The 25,245-nt window shown below is 41.7% G+C and overlaps 1 protein-coding gene across 1 annotated transcript in view; it reads left to right on the top strand.

The window, feature by feature from the left end:
- Positions 1-25,245, top strand: part of LOC124777510 (flocculation protein FLO11-like) — a 503,784-nt gene that overhangs the window by 472,492 nt on the left and 6,047 nt on the right. The window contains exon 2 of the mRNA XM_047252957.1: positions 13,796-15,640. Within this exon, the coding sequence (XP_047108913.1) occupies positions 13,796-15,640 (1,845 nt within the window). The remainder of the gene's footprint in view (positions 1-13,795; positions 15,641-25,245) is intronic.

Here is a 25,245-nt window from a genome sequence, read left to right as displayed (position 1 = left end):
ACTAGGCGCTTACTTGCTCGGCTGTGTCATCTGAGTACCTGCAATCTGAATCCATAGGCATCCCGCTCTCCTAAAGTTTAACGGATGTGACGTCACAAAACTGAAACATAAACATGAATGTAACAGTAGAACTTCACAACCGAAACCTAGCGCTATTGTGATTAATTTTAACTTCTTAAATTTGTTTAAATATATACATATTAATGTAGTAGTAATAATACTTGAGTCCACTCTTACTTCCACGAACTAATCTGCCATCTTATAATTATAAAATACTCTGTGAAAGACGATAAGAACAGGTGCTACTCACACTGGTTTCCTAAGTTAAGTGTCAAACCTCTCTTTAGGGCTTCTTAGGCGAGGTCATTTCATACTGATAATTATGAAGTTTACCTCGATGCCCCTCATCGAGTCATTACAATAGTTTTTGTTGATGTCGCAGCCACCATTCAGATGAAGCAGAAATATGTGGTAATGGAAACCATCTCGTCTGTTTAAATTCATATGTATCATAAGCACAACCAGCCAGTTTTGGCCCACAAGACCATTTTCAGGCATCTTCGTGTGTCGATTATAAAAAACTGAAGAGTGCATTGTAATTTTTAATGTTATCCCGTTACCCGTAGCAAAATTACTGAGTTTTGAGAAATGTGTAACGCAAGAAAATTTTCGAGCGAACCATTACATGTAACCACGTACATAACACAACGCGAGTGCAAAGATATAACTTCAAATATAACGTTGCCTGACGTAATATCTTCATTCCCTGACCGCGTTACAAAAATGTGCTCTAATCCAAATGGTAAAAGATTTGATGCAGTTTATATGAAAAGTATACGTGACCATGGTAAGCACAATGAAATTCATAAAATTCGTAAGAGGACTGCTTGTTGGAACCAATCTTCATTGTTGACGTTTGTTTTCTGCTGGTTGCTTCACTCAGCCACATAAAGTTCCAGTATCTTCTTGGTTATAACTACTTTATACAATCATAGCAATATATTTTTTTAAATTATATTATTTCAGTTTTATTTCATCATAAGAAAACATAACTGACCACTTGTCACGTTTTTCTGCGCTTATGTCTGCTCTTAAACTCTGTCCAACTGTTCATATTCTTAGATTTCTAGGAGGCTTTTGACACCGTCCCTTACAAGCAACTTGTAATTAAATGGTGTGCCTGTTGAGTATCGTGCCAATTGTGTGACTGGATTCATGATTTCGTATGAGAAAGTTCGTAACAGCTGACGGAAAGCCATCGAGTAAAACAGAAGCAATATCTGGAGTTCCCGAAGAAAGTGTTACAGACCCTCTGTTGCAACCGATCTACATAAACGATTTAGGAGACAATCTGAGCAGCCCTCTTAGATTGTTTGCCCATAACGCTATCATTTACCATCATTTAAAGTCGTAAGATGATCAAAATTAAATGAAAAATCAATTAGACAAGATATCTGTATGGTTAAAAAAAGTGACAGTTGACTCTAAGCCATGAAAAGTGTGAAGTCATCCTCATGAGCATTAAAAAGAATCCGCTATTTTTTAGTTACTCGGTAAATAACACAAATCTAAAATCTGTAAACTCAGTTAAATACTTAGGAATTGCATATACGAATAACTTAAATTGGGACGATCACATAGATAATGTTGTGAGAAAAGTAAATCGAAGACTGCGATTTATCGGCAGAACACTTACAAAATATAACAGGTCTACTACAGACTCTGGTTGCACTACGCTTGCCCCATCCCTTTCTGGGGTATTGCTATGCGGTGTGGGATCCGCATCAGATAGGATTGACGGAGGAAATCGAAAAAGTTCAAATGAGGGCAGCTTTTGTGTTATCGTGGAACAGGAAAGAGAGTATCATGGATATGATAAGAGAGTTAGTGTGTCAGTCATTAAAAGAAAGGTGTTTTTCGTTGCACCTGGATCTTTTCACAAAATTGCAATCACCAGTTTTCTCCTCAGAGAGTGAAAATATTTTGTTCGCATCTACCTACTATTCGTTTACATAAGAAGTGCACGTTCACTTTGCAATTACAATGGATTAATTACAACTGAACAAAGATAAATAACCACGTTTAAAATTTTGTATACAAGCCCACATTTCAAGACTTATAGGTTCGTTACACAAGTTTTCAAAACATCGAGAATTTCAAGTAGCCTACCTGATCCACAGTGACGCGCTACAGTAATTAATCATTTATTCTTGACATAAGCGTAATATAATACGTCCAAACATGAATGTTCGCCCTGAATTACTGTGGTCACAGTACAGAATAATTATAGTGTACTTAAGGTACATGTTTTTGCATTGTCACAATTCTCTGATGATGAGCTGTTACACCTGGAAATGAATGAAAGGGACCTCGTCGATCAGATCCTGAAGGTCACGTGATGCAGTGCGGCCGTCGCATCATCGTGCGCCATATGACGTCATTTGGATGGGTTGTGGAGGGGCCTTGGGTCATCACACCAAACTACCAACCGTTGTCGGCTTTCGGAACCTCGGAGCCGCTACTTCTCACCCTAGCAGCGCCTAAACTACCTTCAGGAGGTCGAGTCATCCACTTTCCACTCCTACCACAAAGCAAAAGTCCATGGCAGCTCTGGATGTCGAAACCAGGTCCACCGCATAGCCTCACACCACCTTACCGCCCAGTTATGGAGGCGAACACTGAAAGATGTAGTGTTAATAAGAACTTACCCAACATACTAGCAAACTGTGACTGGCAGCGATTACTTTAAAATATTCGAGTACTAAGATTTCATATTGTTCAGTGTACCACACTTTACAGTAACACATCAGCATGTGTTACAGAAATATGTAATGGAAACCTGGAGATGAATTTTAGTTTAGCTCTACAGTACAGGTGAAATCTAAAATTTTATTACATGAAGCCTCAGCCGTTTAAATGTTCGATTCTCAATTCTTGTCAATCCTGAAACAGTTCTCGATCATTGGTGATTATAGGTGTAAAACTACCATAGGCTAACATGGACTAACATAAGTATGGATGGACTCGGTAGCTTTACCAGTAGTAGCTTTACCAGTAGTAGCTTTACCAGTAGCCTTGATCAGTTAAGATTGTAATCACTTTACATGAACGTTAGGTGTCTTGCATACCTGTCGGGCATTACCCCCTTTCGGTCACTTTGCTTACATATGCGATCAGTGCCTGCTAAATTCCCCCTAGACACCGAAAATTGCGAACCGTCTCGAAACTGAGTGACGATATATAAAAAAATTTTGCACTTATCATTATTAATAGAAAACTCTTGTATTTGAAGGTGATGGAGAACGTTCTAATGAGCACAAAATAACAAAAATGATTATATAGATTTTTTTATGTTTGTGTATGTAAACAGTACTTGTATCAAAAGTAATTGTTTTGGTTACATGAGAACGCAGAAGTTACGTGGTCAACTAATTTTTAATACTTTTAAACTGCAGTATTTTAAAGATGTAAAATAAAAAATGACTAACGCTGAGCGATTTGAGGTACTAATTACGTGCAAAAAAACAAACGAAAAACGAAGGGAAGTCGTCGGCTCCCATTTTTTTCTCTCACGCATCCATTTATGATTATGTTCCTACCAATTCTACCAATACTGTCGGTAGTCCTACCGTTTATATACTGTACCAAAACTATCGAATCGAAGTTTTGCTAGAGCGCAACTATGCTGGTGACAAATTTTGAATGCATTTGAAAATGTGTGACAAAGTGAATGAAGTAGAGCTCGTTAGAAGTGGCGATTAAAACACAAATGGAAATCCAGAAAAAACCTGCTTTAAGTCTCCTTCACATTTCGATGTTCGCTACAATTTACATCGTGTTACCAATCCTGTGACGTCCTTGTTTCGCGTGTTTACAAGTGTCAAAAACGAAATGTGTTCGGTGCCTACTTTACGACCTGGAATCTGGGTTTCCAGTCATCTGATGGTCATTTGTTAGAAACTTTAATTTCCTGTCTCCAGATTCCCCTACAGAAGTTTTGTCGCTACGGAGGCCGTAAAAAAATTTATCGAGGCAATTGAGATACGGCAGCCGCCGCTGAACACTCGCGACACGACTCCTGAAGGAGTGGGAAGTCGTTACGCGCTGTTCGTTATCTCCAAAGCCCTGTTAAGAAAAGGTCAAAGTTGTTTACACGAATATACAGGGACAAACCTTCCAGTAGTCAGGTCTGTTGCATCAGCAATCGAATATATTGATTTGGTTGACGTCACAGACCAAAATCCTTTACACGTGCTCTGTTGAAACAATTTGTCCTCTCCTGTGTACTGCGTAAATGAGACAGAAGCGAAAATTTAGAGTAAGATCTTCCTTTGCATAATCAGTCTTTTTCATTCTATTGATTTATCTTTAGTTTAGGTAACAATGGAGTGATGTAGTCCCACAGCTATACAAAACGTAGCTTTGTGCTAAACACTATTTTCTACTCGAGCTACAGTTACAGTCTCGTCTGCTAGAACACTACTGGTTTCAGAAAGTGTACTCCCATCTGGAAATGCCTACCATCCGATCTAACGTAGTCAAAGGAAACTAGTAGGACATTTGTCATAGGTGAACGCCAGATAATGTCATATTTGATTTAAAGTTAAAAATAATTAAACAAATAATAATTGAACTCAGTTTCTTATTTGTAAGGACACTATTTTTCAATTAATGTTACAGAACGCTACCATTACTGATTTGTTGCTCTGGCAGTCAGTCTTCAGATGTCTTCCAGTGCATATTTAAAAATAAACAGTTGCCTACTGCCTACACTTGATTGACGATGCCAGACGGTTTCACTTCTAGTAACTCATATAACTCGTTTAACGCAACACACTAACCAAAATTACCGCGGTATCAGCCGTTATCTGACTTGAAAAATGTATGGGTTACAAACATTCTCGAAATAAAACGTGAAGATGCGAAACAAGTGACGCAATTACCAAATCAAATAGAAAAGAATGAGTTAGATTTGTTGCTTCGACTTTTTGAAACGAACGATACCTGTATTTGCGATACAACCACATTCTCACGGCGTCAGTTTTTGGTGAGTGAATGGGAAAACAGTATGTAAGAGTTCTTTCCTTTTTTTGCTTAGTATAGTGTGCGACACTGAAGCAGCATATAAGCCTATTCTGCCTCTTTCCTGAATCACGTGAGGCGGTGACGACAGTTGCAGAAATTTCCAGGTGTCACGTAATTTAGCCTACTACAGAACATACATGAAACTGCCAACTCTGAACGCATATCGAAATTTTTTGCCACTTCGTTTAAAAGGATGTGCTGCTAGATGTGTCTGTCCCATTGGGAACTATAACTTTTTAATCTCAAAGCAACGTACTTGCCTTTTAAATTACAAATACTATATTTTTATATCCTCCCACGTTCGTCTCGCGAAATGATCGTGGGGGAAGATTAGATGCCGCATGGAGATTTACTGACAAACGTTCTTCCCACGGAACAGAAAGTCGTGGGAGGGAGGGGGGCGGGGGAGGGGGGGCGGGCAGAGGGAAAGATAGTGATACGACGAATATCCACAGTCACACACCATAATGTGATTCGCGGTGTTTATAAGTGAGTTTAGACATAGATTTTTATCTCGTTGCTTAATACATGCTTGCAACTGCTAAGCAACAGCATGTGACCATTCGTCTGGGTGAAAATCTACAACCAACGTCTTTTAATGGCAGGAGGGTTAAGTAAGACGTATCTTAATTCGTTCTGGCCTTGTTCACACATAACAAACAAGTGTAAAAAATAAGCTGCAGCTCCTGCGAGAGGCTTCACGGGTTTAGTTATGTAACAGTTATTTCTTCGTAAGCCCAGTAAGATTATCTCTCTTTTGTATTCTTGCTAGTAAGCAGTTTTCAAGCATCGGTAGATACGTTTTTTTTTTTTTTTTTTTTTTTTTTTTTGATTAAGTGTTCCCTGCTTATTCAATTGAACTGTATGCCGCAATGGCGTTGTTACTCTCGCCCCATGAAACTTTTCAGAAGAGCGGAAAAAATTCGATAACTGTTCTTCAGAGCAAAGAGAAGGGATTTTAACGAAGTAATGGCTACAGAAGCCGATTGACTGAAAGCAGGATGGGCTAGGAATGTTACCTTTTGAAGAAACGGTAATTGGGTCATTAAGGTTTAGCAAGACCTATTTACATGGCGAGTTGGAGTAATCGCTGTCAGCAAGATTTCTCTGCAGATGGACGATGACTCAGTTACTCCGTCAGCGCCGACGCCTTCGTTGCGTGTAGGTCTGGCCTTCACGCCGCTTCATTCTGCTTCCTGCCGCGGTAAAGAGATCAGCTCTTCTCTGTTGCAAACAGGCCTCCACCTGTTCGTTGCCCGAGACGTATCTTGTTTACAACTCAACCACATTCCCGCTGGTAATGAGTTCACTGCTACTTTACGTGGAGCCTAACGAGCGGCTAGATGCTTACGTAGATCACGTACTGTGCTGCTGTACACACCGAACTCCTTTTGTCTCACAAGTGTTGTACTGCCTCGGGCGTCAGTTGTACAAAGGTATACCTCTTCTCATACCTCTAAATGAGTAATGAAATGTGATCGCTGACGTAAAGTTGGTAAAGCTGTGGCAGACTGTACGAGTGTGTGCCAAAAATTTGATCGCCTTTAGGTGTTCTAAAGACTGAAAAATTTCACCAAGGAAACTCGCTTTAGGTATTGACCAGTGCACACCCTGAGGTCTTGTGGAATGTCATAAGCTCTACGTCTGTCCACAGCATTATAACCCTTCTCAAGATCTGCGAAGATGACAGTACGTCGACAGATCCTCAGCAACTTCATCACGTACCGTAACTGTCATACACAAATTCTATATTTCACACTTGGAATCCAACTTTTTTCGCCGTCTCTTCGATTATAGTCCATCTGAGAACCACGATTAAAGAACTTAACCACACAGTCCTCGAAATACGCCATTATCTATTAATTTTTTTCTTTCCTCTTTTCTTCTGACTGTTTCCTTCTTTGTGTTCTCGTATTTGATTTAGGTTGGCAACACATTTTTTTATCATTTTAGCTTGTGCCTTGTTCTGTTTGTAAATCAACACTTACTTGCACCAAATTACTCCAAGACCAGTTATATTTTCTACTCCAATTTGTGAGGACGTAATCTATGAAATACAACTCCTTAGTGTGACGCCGTTACACTTATTTTTCTAATGTATTACCCCTAATTTAAACATTGTGCCTATCAACCGAAATACACTCCTGGAAATGGAAAAAAGAACACATTGACACCGGTGTGTCAGACCCACCATACTTGCTCCGGACACTGCGAGAGGGCTGTACAAGCAATGATCACACGCACGGCACAGCGGACACACCAGGAACCGCGGCGTTGGCCGTCGAATGGTGCTAGCTGCGCAGCATTTGTGCACCGCCGCCGTCAGTGTCAGCCAGTTTGCCGTGGCATACGGAGCTCCATCGCAGTCTTTAACACTGGTAGCATGCCGCGACAGCGTGGACGTGAACCGTATGTGCAGTTGACGGACTTTGAGCGAGGGCGTATAGTGGGAATGCGGGAGGCCGGGTGGACGTACCGCCGAATTGCTCAACACGTGGGGCGTGAGGTCTCCACAGTGCATCGATGTTGTCGCCAGTGGTCGGGGGAAGGTGCACGTGCCCGTCGACCTGAGACAGGACCGCAGCGACGCACGGATGCACGCCAAGACCGTAGGATCCTACGCAGTGCCGTAGGGGACCGCACCGCCACTTCCCAGTAAATTAGGGACACTGTTGCTCCTGGGGTATCGGCGAGGACCATTCGCAACCGTCTCCATGAAGCTGGGCTACGGTCCCGCACACCGTTAGGCCGTCTTCCGCTCACGCCCTAACATCGTGCAGCCCGCCTCCAGTGGTGTCGCGACAGGCGTGAATGGAGGGACGAATGGAGACGTGTCGTCTTCAGCGATGAGAGTCGCTTCTGCCTTGGTGCCAATGATGGTCGTATGCGTGTTTGGCGCCGTGCAGGTGAGCGCCACAATCAGGACTGCATACGACCGAGGCACACAGGGCCAACACCCGGCATCATGGTGTGGGGAGCGATCTCCTACACTGGCCGTACACCACTGGTGGTCGTCGAGGGGACACTGAATAGTGCACGGTACATCCAAACCGTCATCGAACCCATCGTTCTACCATTCCTAGACCGGCAAGGGAACTTGCTGTTCCAACAGGACAATGCACGTCCGCATGTATCCCGTGCCACCCAACGTGCTCTAGAAGGTGTAAGTCAACTACCCTGGCCAGCAAGATCTCCGGATCTGTCCCCCATTGAGCATGTTTGGGACTGGATGAAGCGTCGTCTCACGTGGTCTGCACGGCCACCACGAACGCTGGTCCAACTGAGGCGCCAGGTGGAAATGGCATGGCAAGCCGTTCCACAGGACTACATCCAGCATCTCTACGATCGTCTCCATGGGAGAATAGCAGCCTGCATTGCTGCGAAAGGTGGATATACACTGTACTAGTGCCGACATTGTGCATGCTCTGTTGCCTGTGTCTATGTGCCTGTGGTTCTGTCAGTGTGATCATGTGATGTATCTGACCCCAGGAATGTGTCAATAAAATTTCCCCTTCCTGGAACAATGAATTCACGGTGTTCTTATTTCAATTTCCAGGAGTGTAGTTTCACTGACAATCAATGAGTAGATTGTCAGGGTTAATTAAAAAAAAAATGGTTCAAATGGCTCTGAGCACTATGGGACTTAACTTCTGAGGTCATCAGTCCCCTACAACTTAGAACTACTTAAACCTAACTAACCTAAGGACATCACACACACCCATGCCTGAGGCAGGATTTGAACCTGCGACCGTAGCGGTCGCGCAGTTACAGACTCTAGCGCCTAGAACCGCTCGGCCACTCCGAGGGTTAATTCAATGAAGATGCGATGACATCAGAGAAAACTAGTCACAAATGGTGAATCTACAAGGTACCACAAAATTCATTCCATTTCAGCGAATCTAATTCAGATCACATACAACAACAACAACTACGTACACAACATTTCAGTATGTTTAAAAGTGGTAAAAATAAACACAGTTTTAAGTGATAAAAATGTCACAGGTGCACCGTTTTTCCACTATGTGTCCTTGAACTGTTAACGCTAGCGATGTTCAAGGACGTTGTTCAAACTACTGTATGATGACTGTTGTCTTAGGGATACTAAATGCCATTTAGCATTCCGCAACTACGACATCGGATCAGATAGGTCAGTCATCAGGGCTGTAACTTTGCATAGCACTAAATCTTTCTTCATTTACTTTCCCAATTCAGCCATGCGACAGCCATACCCTGTAACCTGCGTTTTATTCAGAACGACTCTGCATTCAATAGGAGGATAACGCATTATCTTTTGTCATCGGTGTAGCTCAGCTGTCGGCATACTGCAGCTGTTTGCTTTCCACCCAACAGGGAACCAGTATGTAGCGTTACAAACAATCTATAGTTTTCTCCTGACTCGCTAATTCTTTCTTCTTTCCGTCCCATTTGCTAATCTTACTCAATTACATCTCGCACATCCTCTGACCAATTAACTTATTCTTCACATTGATTCCTTCTGTTATGTTTCTGCACAGGTCACTTCTCACATTCGACAAGAACGTAATGAGGAAATTGCTTCACATTCAGAAGCCTGAAAATAGTGTATAACTTTTTTATCTTCTTATTGCCAACAGGGATCAAGTAATATCTTCAGTTCAATTCCTTTCTTTGTTGTTTCGTATTTCTCCAGTGCTCTTCGATCTCTTCCCTGTATCCTCTTTTCGTTTGTTCTGCTCATGCTAGCCCCGATGCTGTTCAGATTTCTTTCTTCTTTTGTCTTGAAAGCCTACCAAACATCGTGTTTTATTATTAAAAAGTTTTTGGTGACATTTCCGTTTCTATGTTACTGTTTCTTGTAGATGTTTTCCTATTTCTGATTTCCACGGATCAGTTAATTTATTTTTGCAGAAATACAGGAACGCTTGCTTCTTTACCCTGCTCTCTCTCAGTTGGTAGAAATGTTCAAAGAAAATTAACTTTCGCTTTACCATTATTTCTGATATTTTCTGCATATTTTGGGAGACCTGCTCATTACTTGCCATTTTCAAACTCTGTTTACTTTGTACTGCAGCCAGCATTTTTCTAACTATCCGTCATTCCAGATGTTCCTATTCTGCTTGCTTTAGCTCATATTTAAGCTGTTACAGGCATGTAAATATTCTGGTCTTGGCACAGAATTTTCGTTATATATTTCTAGATATACATTACTTATTGATATGTTCTTGTCAAAAAATGCTCTTTTCCTTTTATTAATCTTAAAATCTACCGCAAATTTTTCTGTTCTATTCTACTGTATAGTTTCTTCAAGATATATGAATATACTAATGCTCTTTACTTTACTTTTTTCGTATTTGTCATAAATTTTGTTTTTTGAACTGGAATTCTGAGATCCGCTCTATTCGCTATACTTTCCGGAAGATATATCTGAGCAACTGTTCAGTCAGATTTTCTGAATGCATTGTCAAATCATGTGTAAAAGCAATACAGTCTGTCTTATTCAATTTGATTTCCTTCCCGAAATTATTGCTTCAGTTTTGTGACTTCTTAGCTGCAGTACCAGATCGTTACAATTTGTTCTAAAACCCAGTTAAGCAGTAAAAGTGGTAAGTCGTCGGCTTGTCTTAAGGCAGTTTGTATTTTAAATGGCTGAGATGTTTCTACGATGCATTTCACTTTAGCTATTCTATTTATTAAAGTTCACGAATATAACGCTAAATTCTCTAATGATGTTTATCTATTGTCTTTCTGTCTAGAAAATCAAATGCTTTCTTGAAATCAATAAACGATGCTTTTATCAGTTTTCTGGTTAACTTTCTGTGGCTAATTATTGGTTTTAAGTTAAAAATCTGTTCTGGGTAGGTTCTTCTCTTTCGGAAAGCACCCTGGTATTCTCTACTACGATTTGAAGTTCGAATTGTAGAGAATAAGAAATCCTGGGTCACCCCTGAAATCCAAAAACAAAATTAGGCTGTCAGCCTGTAATTTTGCTCACCTAACGTTATCGTTATTATTATTATTATTATTATTATTATTATCATTACTCAAACTAGGGCCTCACCGGACCAAATATTATACAACAAGGCGCATATTCAGCATTATGTTTTAGCTGTCATTTGGGTACACATTACTTTCATTCTCACAGATTTGGCTCTCTGCCGCTCTTCAGACCAAGCTGTTCCGGCTGTGAGTTTGTCCAGCAAGCTAATTATGCAGTCGTGAATTTTCTGCTTAAATATTTTCCTTTTCACGTTGTGTAATTCCTGTGTCTTTCAGGTGTTCTGTTAGTGCACTGATAAATTTTTTTCTTTGAGTTTTCGCTTTATTGCGAGTTTCGTGAAATTCCGCTGTCATCGGTTCCGGTCTTTTAAAACACTCACAGAATTTTAGCCTTCGTTTATCGATATCCGAATACATGTTGATGTACTTTTCAGTTTCTGTATTTGAACTTAGTCTTTACGTTGCTCGTTCAGTATATTTTAATCTTAAAATATTCTTGATTTGTTTTCTTTTTTTTTATATTACTTGGATGTCTCTTTTTCTGTTTGTAGTGAGATCTCATCCCCAAAAGGGCACTCTGGCTTGATGACTGTGTTGCATTGTCTTTTTTGTATTTTGAGATACACAATCTATTATATGAAGCTATCTCTTGTAAACATGAAAGCTGTTCCGATTTTGGGACAACAAGTGTCGCAACCAGTCTTGTCTAGGCCAGTTTGCTGAATGATTTTATTAACATAATTACTATTATTGTACACTATGTAGGTAATTGGTTACAACCTATCACGGTGCTGTAGAGAAAGTCGTGATGAACAATTTGATCTGGGACAGATGATTGTGGCTCAGCAGTTCAGGGAACTATCACTAATTGACCTACAAAAGTCACTTAAGCTTAAGCGCATATGCAGGGTGTGATATTTTCAGTACTCCCACGCTCTCTGCGCGAAAATTATTGGTCCTGGAGAAAAACTGAATAGGATCTTTTTTGTAGAACATTTGCAGAAGTTTAATTTTGTTCTGGGATACGTTTTCCCTAGGGGCTGTGGTGTCCGAACTATGCAAGAGAGATTTGCAAAAGTGGCCTGCAAACGAGCCCGCATCCTCTCAGTCACGGTCCCGGCTGTCATGACCTTTAGTATCTTGCTAATGGCTGTTCCTCCAACCTCACTGCAATAACATGCGACTGCACAAATTATTTTCAAAATCTGACTTTTTTTGTGTTAACTTCCATTGGCTTTGTCTGCTATTTCGTGCCGCGCGGGATTAGCCGGACGGTCTGAAGCGCTGCAGTCATGGACTGTGCGGCTGATACCGGCGGAGGTTCGAGTCCTCCCTCGGGCATGGGCGTGTGTGTTTGTCTTTAGAATAATTTAGGTTAAGTAGTGTGTAAGCTTAGGAACTGATGACCTTAGCAGTTAAGTCCCATAAGATTTCACACACATTTGAACATTTTTTTGGCTATTTCGTAAACATTTTTACGTACACTTTACTATGAATGTATTCAAAGAAGAAAGACTTTTTCAAATGTTATGCATAAACTAATTACCCTTAAAAATCAATCTCAACTTAATCCCAACAAGTACATTAGTTTCGCAGTAAAAAGGGCACACGTACAAAACTATTTTACTGTTTATTTTCTGCCGTTCGAATTCACAAAATTTGAGGTGAAACTTGCACAGACATCAGGTTTACGATTTGTAAGTGGTCGATCAAGCAGATGGTGTAATAACAGCCCAGAAAATGGAGAGATAAAAAGGTCACGGATTGGAAACTATTCGTGTAGTGGGAAATTTATGTGCAGTGATGAACATACCAAAAATCATGAGTAGAGCGATGTAAGTGTGTGTGTAAGGGTGCGGGGAGGGGGAATGGGTTTGAATGACATTTTTATACTTCTTGAATCAATCGAGAACCTCGGTCCCTTGTGCAAACCAATCCCTGTACAAAATTAAACTACGTTAAATTTCCTACAAAATGTATTCATTTTTTCTCGAGAACGAGAGAATACCGAAAGTCTCGAACATACGTTGTAGCTTTGATGGTTTTTATATGCAAATTTGAGGTAGTTTTCCGATTTGATGGACCATCAATATTTTATATCAATTTGGTTGACGTCCTCCACACCAGTGTGGTATGCGGTAAACAATTATTGTTTGCTCTGCACTATACAAACTATAATGTTTGCTCGTTGAAGAGCCGGCAGTGGTGGCCGAGCGGTTCTAGGCACTTCAGTCCGGAGCCGCGCGACTGCTGCGGTCGCAGGGTCGAATCCTGCCTCGGGCATGGATGTGTGTGATGTCCTTAGGTTAGTTAGGTTTAAGTAGTTCTAAGTTCTAGGGGACTGATGACCTCAGAAGTTAAGTCGCAGCCCCTTCTTTTTTTCTTCTCAGAGCCATTTGAACTCGTTGAGGAAGCCTGTGGTATTGGTTCAAATGACTCAGAGCACTATGGGACTTAACATCTCAGGTCATCAGTCGCCTAGAACTTAGAACTACTTAAACCTAACTAACCTAAGGACGGCACACACATCCATGGCCGAAGCAGGATTCGAACCTGCTACCGTAGCGGTCGCGCGGTTCCAGACTGAAGTGCCTAGAACCGCTCGGCCACTCCGGCCAGCGAAGTCTGGTAAGAAAGGTGAAATACTCTGATAAGTAAATAAACAAAAAGGATAGCTGAGTAAGGTACAGTGTTTGAGTCCACGGCAATGACGGCCCGCGGCGCTCTGTTGCAGATCACGTGCGTGGCACTAGTGGGGCCGAGCGCGGGCCTACCCGCCCGCGCTTCCTCGGGGCGGCCCCGCCCACGAGCAGACGACCTGATCGCGGGGACCGACTTCCTGTCTGTGTTCATCGGGTCGTCACTGCCGCGGACTCCCCAGCAGGTGGTCAAACCTAGGTTGCGGGACTCCACCACGGCGCCAGAGGACATCGGCTTCGGTGCCCGCCTGGCGCCCAAGAGCTCCAGCACCACTCTGACCACTTCCCGTGCCACCCCGACGCCCTTTAGCGCTACCACCGAGACCCCACTCTCTGGGCCGTCCACCCGCCAGCAGGATTACAGCAGCACGTTCGGCAAACCACCGGCAGAAAGCGACAGCGAGACATTCCGGTCCTCTACAGAACCCACCCAGCGGATCGAGGATTCCGCTTCCGAACTCCACTACAGGACTTACCCGCCACAGAACTCTCCCACGACATCCGACGTCACCCTTCCTCCCGACAGTAGTATATCGGTAGTCACAGATATCGTCACATCGAAACAGGAACTGATATCACTTACCGCCGGAGACCCTACTGATGGTGACCAACACGCCAGTGACGGCGTACTGTCTGCGTCGAGGATCACCAGCTTCTATGTGCAGCATCAGGATGAAAACACACGTGGCACTCAGCATCGTAGCCCTCACCAAACCTCAACGAATGGTGCATACCACAGCAGTAGTCCGCACAACTCTGTGCCAGACCCTAATGTTCACTATCAATCGTCAACAGGCCAAGGTGCCGAGACAGGAAGCTTGTTTCACAGCAGTGTTGGTCCCAGCCCCAGCTATCACACTGTAACGCTCCACGAGCAGCGTCAAGACCACAGTTACCAGGGACACAGTACTGCCTTTCCCCAATCCACCTCCAATTCGTGGTTCTCCTCCCATCCCACTCAAGCTACTCAAATAGTTGTTAACCACCCTGGACAGCCGACTTCTCGGCCCGAAAGTTCGACAGTACAACAAGTAATCTCCGTCCGTGTCTCTTCGTCGGTAGTGCAGGGTCCCTCATCACCGCCCAACACTGCACGAAGTAAACCGTTCGGTACATCTCAACCGAGTGATTCTCCATTTCACCACAGCAGTGAATCTTCCAGTCACGACAATTTTCTTTCTAGTCGGACGGAAGGTGATGGAGCGAGACAGTACTCGCAGACGTCGTTGCCCGATTCTGCGCAGGCGTCTCAAGAACGAGCCGTGGAGGACCAGCAGCAGGTGGTTCCCACGTCACTCGTGACCGAGGACCAGCCGGCGGCGACGGCTGTGCAGCGCAGCCAGTTCAGCGTCGAGGAGTCTTCCCCATCGGACATCTCGGCGCTGCACGCGCAGCGAGACCACCACAACAGGCAGCACAATTACCACGACGATGGCAGCGACCAGACGATCGCCACAGTGGTCGAGGTGCCAGCGCCCGCCGTGGTCAACTACGAGTCACGCGTGTCGTCGCCCACATCCAACAGCCGCGTCCAGTTCTACAGTGGGCCACCGCCGAGCCAACCTGAGCCCGTGAGGCGCCATGGCTGGACTCCTCAGCGCGGTCGCAAGAGCTTCGGTCACCAAGGCCAACAGCAGCAGCAGCAGCACCATCAACAACAGCAGTCGCAGCAGCAGCAGGACCAGCAGTCGCCAGCTCACCAACACCAGAGCCACTCTGAACCCTCAGAGCACAACTACGAGCAACCGGAACAGAACTATGAAGTGGACGAGCAGCTGAGTGTGGTCACCAATGGCCGTGCACACGGCATTCAGCCCCAAGACGCGTCGCAAACCACTCAGCCCTCGACGGCCCCTGTGTCTGCGCCAGAAAATCCGCAGGTATGATTATCGCTTATTTTTTAACTAAATTATTTATTCGGTCTTCACAATTACAGCCCATTATCCAGATAAATAACATAGACTCACAACAAACATTTTTGTGTGCAATCTAATGTGTACAGTATATAATAGTACTGTCATTAAACCAGAATGCCTTTATGCATCAGAAAGCCTTTCGTTAAATCTAGCCAAACAATCAGGTGAAGTAGTAAAGAACGGTCGGCCGGAGTGGCCGTGCGGTTCTAGGCGCTACAGTCTGGAACCGCGAGACCGCCTACGGTCGCAGGTTCGAATTCTGCCTCGGGCATGGATGTGTATGATGTCCTTAGGTTAGTTAGGTTTAAGTTGTTCTAAGTTCTAGGGGACTGATGTCCTCAGAAGTTGAGTCCCATAGTGCTCAGAGCCATTTTTTTTTAGAAAAGGACGACAGGAAAAATACTGTAATCAGGAAAATCTTGGGACCAAAATATGAGAATGGGAAATGGAAATTAAGAAATAATCAAGAAATTTATGAAAAAACAGAGCAATAGAGCAAACATTAGACACGATGATTAAGAGAAGAGTTGCATTTTATGGACACATAAAAACGCTCGATGAAAGCAGGATAACAGGAAGAACTTTTAAGTTCTTTAACAGAAACCCAAAAACATCAATGGCGTGGATAAAAGAAGTTAAAGCAAACCTGAGGGAAAAGGAAACAATGGATGCAGAAACTGGAGAAAGATAAAGGTTCTGAGTAAAAGTAAAAGATTTCAAGGGCCTCCAGGAGAAAACAAAGAAAAAGCAGATGCAATATGACAGAAGAAAGATGAGAAAAGTGTAGGGAAAGGATGAAAATTATTGGAAAGAAAGGAAGGAGGAAAGAAAGAATACGTTAAGTTATTTCATGTGGTCCTTAGCAGGCCAAATCAATTAAAAAAAAGTTTATTCCTGCTACAAACATTACGAAAAAATTCTGATTTCAACAAGAAACGAACGCTTCGACAAAAGCAAAAAAGAAAGAAAAGAAAATAGTTTTTACGACTCAAAACTACTGCAAACATATTAGCAGGCTGCAAATACTATGGCGTTTCGTATTACAGTCCTGTTTCATATTACCACGATCTCCCCTACTATTTTAGTATCTAACATGGTCTTAACCATATATTAGTGCTTTATCAATACCATTCTCTGATATTTGTGTTCTTGGTACAACTGTTTTTTTTTTAATAATTTTTTCTCCTATCTAAATAACCAGTGACATCTAACTCCAAAGTCTCTGACAATCAACTGGGTGCCGGGCAGGTTGTCACAAAATTTTCTCGGACAGAACTTTTTCTATGAAAAGTTGATGCCATGGTTAAAATTCGTGCAGAAGTATTGTCAAGCATACATATTACGAGATATACTATTGATAGGAACAGAAACTGTGAACAATGCCTCTTCAGAATTTAATAATAATTCATTGTGACAACTTATAACAATGTGCACTAGTGTACGATTGTCATTTCATGAATAACGCACATAAATTTTCATTTATTTCCATCTTCATTTTTCGATGTCATCTCATTCCATGCCTTCAGTATAGTCTCCCTGCGCTTTCAATGACCGCTTTTTATAACACTTTGTACACATGTAAGGATTAGATGCCTTTACGTTAAGAAGGTAAACATGTATGAGTAAAATCGCAGTTTAATCTTAGTTTAATTAAACAACTTGCCAGTGTGTTAGCTGAAGCAGTAAAGAAGGAATAGGTACGGGCTCGCAATTTTTGAGCAAAATTGTAACGATACAAGACAACGTTATTTGTGTTTGGCGCACTTTATACATAGGTGTGCACGCTCGTGAGTTAACCACTTACTTGGCTGCTAATACTACTGTTAACTGTTCTGGACGGAATCTGTATGTGTCCAAACACTCGCGTCATATCGTACAACTGATTTTAAGGTATCTAAATTGCTAGTAACTCTGTTTTCAAGAGAAGCTGAAATTTTCTGTGGCTATAATTCGGTGCATCACATTCATACCATTCTGCATGCGTGATCTATATCATGTATGAATTATGTTCATCCAGGAGTGTCTTTAGATATCTCTTTAGCAGGATTCTTCTAATCGTTGCACCATATAATTTTAGTGCTAAAGGCTCCGAACCGGTAGACGGGTACGGTGTTCTAATAACAATGCAATTTTCTTTCACGACGATAATGTGACCAACTGTGATCACCAAATAGATTTCAAGCTTCCTCACAGACGAATATATATTCCTGATGGAAAGTCAATCTTAGCCCCTTAGATTCATCTAGTATCCCTGTTACCAAATGAACATTTATGCATGCTTGGCGACCCCATTCGTATCGAATTTCTCAGTAGATCTCTGCTATTGTACTGTATGCTTGGGGGACTCTTGCCTTGTCTGTTGGATTACTAACCCAGCAAGGAAGCTTATGGTGAAGAATGACCTAGCTACAACCTTTAACCTGTTCATCAAATGACATACTCTTTCTGTATTGCTGACTAATGAAATATACGAGAAATACTAAAATGGTTTGTCAGACCTAGACGTGCATCCGTCCCCTTGTTTGTCGCTAGCAGTGATCTAATCAGGGTTCTAGTTAGTCTCACGATCCGAGTTAACGTCCCAACATGTGTCAGTACTCCTATCTTAGCTGGCGCTACAACGTAGAATATTGTAAACAGTTCTTTGGATGTAGGAAAGCCAATCTTGTCATCCTCAGATGTAGTGGTCCATCAATATAGGTAAGAAACGTTTCGGAACTATTTCAAAGACCAGATAGTCTAACCTTATTCATGGAAAATAATTAGATTTGTTTGGAAAACAAGACTACATGTAGGAACACCGAAAGGTAAAGCTCGTTTAGGGTGAGCTAAAGCCAGGAAATGCGCTGTCTTCAGTTTTGCTCCATACTGAATATTTGTCTTGTGGTATAGAAATATTTCACGACAAAAGAATCCTATTTTTAAATCATATTTCGAATCACAAATTTCTTCCTCTTAAATCACTCTATGTTGCATCTAGAAACTGTCACCTTTCGCCCGAAACAGGTAATTAAGTGTTTGTGCTGAACAATAAACCATCTTGATAAGATATTTCGTAAATGTACATTGCATCACTATCAAATCTCTTCTCGTAGCGCGATGTGATCTCTTGATATTCTACATTTACATCTTTGCTCTGGAAACCACTGTCAAGTGCATGGCGAAAGGTACTTGCATTGTACCACTTAAAGAACCTTAAGGTTCTCTTGTATTCAGGAGAATCATGCTGTGATAGTATACTGTTCGAGAAATTCAAGATACCACGTCATAATTTATTTAACTACATTCTAGAATGCCAGTGTATTCCTCTTCGCATCGGTAAGGATGCGAGTCGAAGAAGTGAGTGATGTCGAAATAGAGAGGCAAAACTACCCTCATTTCAGAAGTTATAGTGGTTTTCACGGTAAAGTTTGCAGCTGTAAAAATGCGTCAACAGCAATTTATACGTTCATAAACAAGGTTAAATAAAGATTTTCATTGTTACACGTAGAGGAAAGAAGTTTTATTTAGGTTCTAGAAGTTCCACTACAATATACTCGAAATCCTAAACATTGTAGAATATCGCGCGTAAAAGCATGAAAACAGAAGAATTTCGATCCTTTAGTTTCACTTCTAACTACCAGACAAAACCGGCATTGCCGGGTGTTCATTTTGCCAATTTTCTATTAGAAACGAAAACAAAAAGTGACCTGTGTTTTTGCAGTGAACTATAGAAAAAAATTTCATTTCCATGGATTCATGAAAACACCTTTGATGTTATGAGACAGTTGTTGAAAGAAATATGCACAACATACAAATATATAAGTACAGTATTGCCTTAGCATCACATTTCAAAAGCTTCTATTCTCTTGTTGGCTGAACAACATATCGGCCACGTTTCACTTCCGTGCAAGGCTACATTCCACACAAACAACTTCAGAAAAGGCTTTCTAATATTTAAATTCAAATTCCATGTTAAGAAATTCCTCTTTTTCAGAGAATCTTTTCTTGCTGCTGCCACCGTGATTTTGATATTCTCTCTAAATCGGCCACGGTCAGTTATTTTGCTGCCCACACAGCAAAACTATTCAACCACTTTTCGTGTTCACTTTTCCTGACCTAATTTTCTTAGTATCATCTGATTTCATTCGACTAGATTCCGTCACCTTTGTTTTACTTTTGTTGATAATCACCTTATAACCTCTTTTCGAGACGAGCTGCTATAGACAAACCAGAGCTAAAGTATATACTGCGATGAATTATGCAATGAAAGAATCGTAACAGTAGAAACATTTTCTTACGGATACCGTAATTTAAAATTTACTTCAGATTATTACGAAATTGCCCAAAAAGGTGGTTTAATAAGTGGAAACTATTATCATCATCTTCTTCTTCTTCCTCTCAAGGATAAGGCTGTTGCCTGTTCTGAAATAAAAAACAAAGTCATTTCCATTTTGTTCAGGGTATTATAATGTCTGTTTAGCCATTCGGCTTGTTGTTCAGGATCTTCTCAGTAGTTCTGTGACCTGACATTCTCATGAGGCATTGTGTCTAATCTTCACGATATATTTGAATTTTTTCATTCATGTTGAAAATATTTAATTCTGTTCTAATATCTTCACTTATAATCATGTTTCTTCTTATGAAGCCCTTCGTCTTCTCTGCGAAGTAGAGTCCCTGTACTGATATTTTGTATTAAACGACTGGTCTCCCTGTTTCTTGAGTCGTATTTATAATAATTTCCTAAAATTAATTCAGTAACTCAATCTATAAATGTTCTCTCGGTGAAATATATCCGTGTTTTTATAACATGGGTCTTCGTTTAGCTACAAATTTACGGACAGGTATTTCAGCGCCTGTCCATAACGACCTCCGCATTGACAGAACGTTAAAATCTCGACAGAGAGAGACCTCGACATCAATTGGATATTAAATTCACCCACCGCAGACCAACCTTCGCTGACGAAAAGATAAACGACTGATGGGAACCCATTCCCGTTAACAAGTGTTCTAAATTGTGAAGCTTAAGGTGCAGTCTTCCGAATCTTATTTGCGCCCGCTCGTGGCAGTAATGATCTCTAGAGGGCTAATCTGCCACTTTGCATGCACGATACCTCTTTTTACGGGCGCTGCGTTGTCCTCTAAATCAACACAGCCGAACAGCGCGCCGGTGGCTAATGCGAGACTAACTCTGCAGGAAACTAATTATCCGAAGGCACTCCATCCCGTGGAAGGTCGGCCGCACAGTAACAAGCGTGACGAGGTGGATTCACGGCTCCGTCTGTGAAGCTGCTATCGACACCCTAAGGACAGAGACGACTCGCTAATGGAATACGCTCCTGCTCTGGTGCTTCCGTAAGCGGGACGGCGGCAATGGAATGTCGTTCTTACACAATACTCCTGACACTTCACTTCTGGGTATTTCCTGCGGAGTGATGTTTAACTGCACACCGCATAAATCTTCCTTAAGATTCCGTATGTCAAGAGGCTAGGGAGGTACAAGGTCTCCTTGTCACGACGTAGCGATATCTAGCGTCATCACACATACAATTCCTTACCCAGCCGTTCTCGTATTGACGAAAACTTGAATGTGAGGCCCAAAGCATCGGTTGGAGACCCTCTAATGATTCCGCTAATATTTTGCATACCACCAACGGTGTGTAAAGGTTGAAACAAAAAGGTCAGAATGCAAAGATGTAGTATCACATGTGCCACAAGGATCAGTGTTGGGTCCATTGCTTTTCTCATTATCCGCTGATGTGCCGATTTTTATCTCCAAACGAAAATATCAGTTCTACGCTCACGATCTTTAGCTTCTCCCATCTGGAAGTCCAACAAAACTGTGCATAGCCATCCAGGATGTGAGTGCTGACTTATTTGCCTTATTAGAGTACACGCAGAACACGGGTTTGAAATTGAACCCACCTAAAAAGAAAGCTATCTTATTCACTCATAAAAGGCTTACTTTCCCTCAGTCCAGAGAAACTCTTCCACCATTAATCCGAGACGGCACAGAAATAACCTTTCCATCTTCTGCAAACGACTTGGGGCTAATTGTGGACCATTACTTACACTGGACTGAACACACAACTGTGGTCAGTAAGAAAGTGCCTGCGTCACTTAATTCACTATCCAAATATAAGAAAATAGTTTCTCTCGAGCTTGAAAAGAAACGCGTGGAATCACTAACAGTCCTCTTACCTGATTATGGCAATCTTATTCTGCAAGGACTTTCGAGAGAGAGCTCACACATGAGACCATATCACTCATGCCATATCGATTATCATACCTCCAGAATGAGATTTTCACTCTGCAGCGGAGTGTGCGCTGATATGAAACTTCCTGGCAGATTAAAACTGTGTGCCCGACCGAGACTCGAACTCGGGACCTTTGCCTTTCGCGGGCAAGTGCTCTACCATCTGAGCTACCGAAGCACGACTCACGCCCGGTACTCACAGCTGTACTTCTGCCATTATCCTGTCTCCTACCTTCCAAACTTTACAGAAGCTCTTCTGGAAACATCCTCCAGGCTGTGGCTAAGCCATGTCTCCGTAATATCCTTTCTTTCAGGAGTGCTAGTTCTGCATGGTTCGCAGAAGAGCTTCTGTAAAGTTTGGAAGGTATGAGACAGGATACTGGCAGAAGTAAAGCTGTGAGTAGCGGGCGTGAGTCGTGGTTCGGTAGCTCAGATGGTAGAGCACTTGCCCACGAAAGGCAAAGGTCCCGAGTTCGAGTCTCGGTCGGGCACACAGTTTTAATCTGCCAGGAAGTTTCATATCAGCGCACACTCCGCTGCAGAGTGAGAATCTCATTCTGGAAACATCCCCCAGGCTGTGGCTAAGCCATGTCTCCGCAATATCCTTTCTTTCAGGAGTGCTAGTTCTGCATGGTCCGCAGAAGAGCTTCTGTAAAGTTTTTAAGGTAGGAGACAGGATACTGGCAGAAGTAAAGCTGTGAGTACCGGGCGTGAGTCGTGCTTCGGTAGCTCAGATGGTAGAGCACTTGCCCGCGAAAGGCAAAGGTCCCGCGTTCGAGTCTCGGTCGGGAACGTAGTTTTAATCTGCCAGGAAGTTTCATTATCATACCTATGTGCTGATAAGCGTAGATCCTATCATAACCTGTATTTGTCCTATTGTCTTTTCAATCATTGCACTTTTCTTCAATCCTTACACAGTACGAATACTGCTACTACTGTTACCTGAAGAGCAGAATAGATATGCTGGTTATCAACAAAGTAAAACCCTCTCTGTGGCACCAGGTAACATAGACATTTTCTAAGAATCATCGAAACCTGTCTTTGAAATGATAAGCCTCAAAATATGAGGGAAATTAAATTCATTTAAAACTTCAAGACTCAGTTACTGGTCCACCTTCTAAGTAGCTGTCTATTCCATATGCTTGTCTAAAACTCACTTTTATCAACACCGCCCCCTCAACACTTTTCTCTCGCCCTTGTCTGCAGAGTGGTCTATTGATGTTCTGTTCTTTCTCACAGTTAATATCACTGTCATTTCAGTCTCCTTCTATTTCACTATCATTTTTGTTTCTGATGATTCTAAACATAGCTTCAAATATGCTACTCAATATTTTGCTGTTTTTAACTCCCTTTATTATTATTATTATTATTATTATTATTATTATTTTTATTACACTGTTGTTATCTGTATTGGTAACTATAATAGTTCCCACATTAATTCCTGAGATGTACACAGTTGAACCAGAGGTATGCATAGAAATTGAGAGTTAGCTATATTCAGTATTTACGGCAATGAGGCGAAAGTGTGCTGTACTGCCAGCTTTGCTCCCCACGTAAAGTACAACTTCATCGTCTGGCACACAGTGATTAGGCGCCTACTTGTTTAGTTTTCATTAAGTTTGCGCCCATCGTTTCCTTGGTTGACCTATGTCTATCCTTCAGATTGCAGTTCAGGGTTAGTTTTTCATCTCCCATTCAATCTCATGATGTTGCCACCTGCATCTGTATCAACTTCTTCTTTCTTAAAAACATGTACATTTTGGCCACTGCGGTTTTTCACCGTTGTGAAGATCTTTGGGACAAAACTGAATAAATCACAACTGTAATTTTACTCTGTAACGAGTCACCGGAGACTTAGAAAATATCCTCGAATAAACTCCCATTGTTTTCGGTTCTGTATCATCCTTTATATCATTATCACTCGTGTCGCAGCCCACACATTTAAAATATTACATCTATTCATTTATTTCTTTGTTAACTACCTAATCTTAACCTTATCGAGCATTTACCTTGAAGAGCCATAACATTCATCTTATATAATAAAGTTTTGAGATTGTATTCTGCACACATTTGAGTTAGCCTCTGTGCTGTTAGTTGCAGGACGATTTCACAAGAAGCATGTATCTAGGCTTGGGTGATATGTTTCATTCTAAAAAAATCGTCATCTTCTGCATTTCAGCAATTAAGTGCTTTCCATTTCAAATATTCACACTTCGATCCGTCTTCTATGTTATCTCCCTGACACTCCACAACTATATTACATGTTATTTAATTAGTTTTATAGGTAATAAGTTATCATCCACTCATACTAAATGCTACTCTTTTATTTCTTTCTGTATTGTTGCATTTTAGGATTTCTTGCGTATACACGCGGCTCTTACCATGTCTCTTCATTTCTCTGTTTGTCTAATCGAATACCACTTTACACAGGAACTTCGTTTTGTATTCCACTATATTTTATTTTCCATTTCGATAGCAAAAATACCTACGATACAGCAGGAACTGCTATATAATGCAACCTTAGTAATTGTTTCATTCTATATTATCTTTAAACATCCGGTATATTATATACAGGGTGTCCCAAGAGGAATGGCCAGTATTCAGGGATACGAAAAGAAAGATCATTTGAAGCATGTTACCGATCATGCCACACAAAACGTTGATCGCAAAACCTGTTTGGAAATCAGTTTCCACTGTAGCATGTGAATTTTCCTGAGACTATCGACGTTTATTATGCATATTGATCCTATGCCATATGTTCGTGGCTTCGTCTGTGAGTAGTAATAATGGAAAGAAAGGAGAATTGTCATTGTCATGACAAAATTCTTGTGGCATTGTCGTCAACGGGACACTGAAACACGCAGGAAGTCACCATGTGCTGGAAGTATGACATCACTTCACCCTTCAACAATGTATTGCTGTTCTTGCATAGGTTGCTGAACCACACGTTAAGAAGAAAAATGCGAACTTGGAAAAATGTCCCTTTCACGAAATGTACTCAAAACTCTGTTAAATATTTTACGATCAGGAATGCGATGTGTCGGAAAACGCCGACGGTATTTTTCGATAGCAGTAGGAGCACTAGCATCGCAGAAGCCGTGAGGATACACTATATCTGCACATTCCTCAGTACTGTAGATACATGGGATTTTAGCCAGCGTGGGGACAAACACAGTTAACTGATGCTTTTCTCTGATCCACATTCAATCCCTCGCACAACGTCACTCATAACACACAATGGACAAACGCGCATATATCATTCTACTGTAATCTCAGAATGACAGCCCGAACACAGAGATTTTAAGCAACGAGGTAGGTTGGGCCACAATAAAAC

Source organism: Schistocerca piceifrons, chromosome 2 (assembly GCF_021461385.2).
Source record: "Schistocerca piceifrons isolate TAMUIC-IGC-003096 chromosome 2, iqSchPice1.1, whole genome shotgun sequence".
NCBI lineage: Eukaryota > Metazoa > Arthropoda > Insecta > Orthoptera > Acrididae > Schistocerca > Schistocerca piceifrons.
The sequence above is the reverse complement of the archived record's forward strand: the minus strand, read 5'-3'. Positions and strand labels throughout refer to the sequence as shown.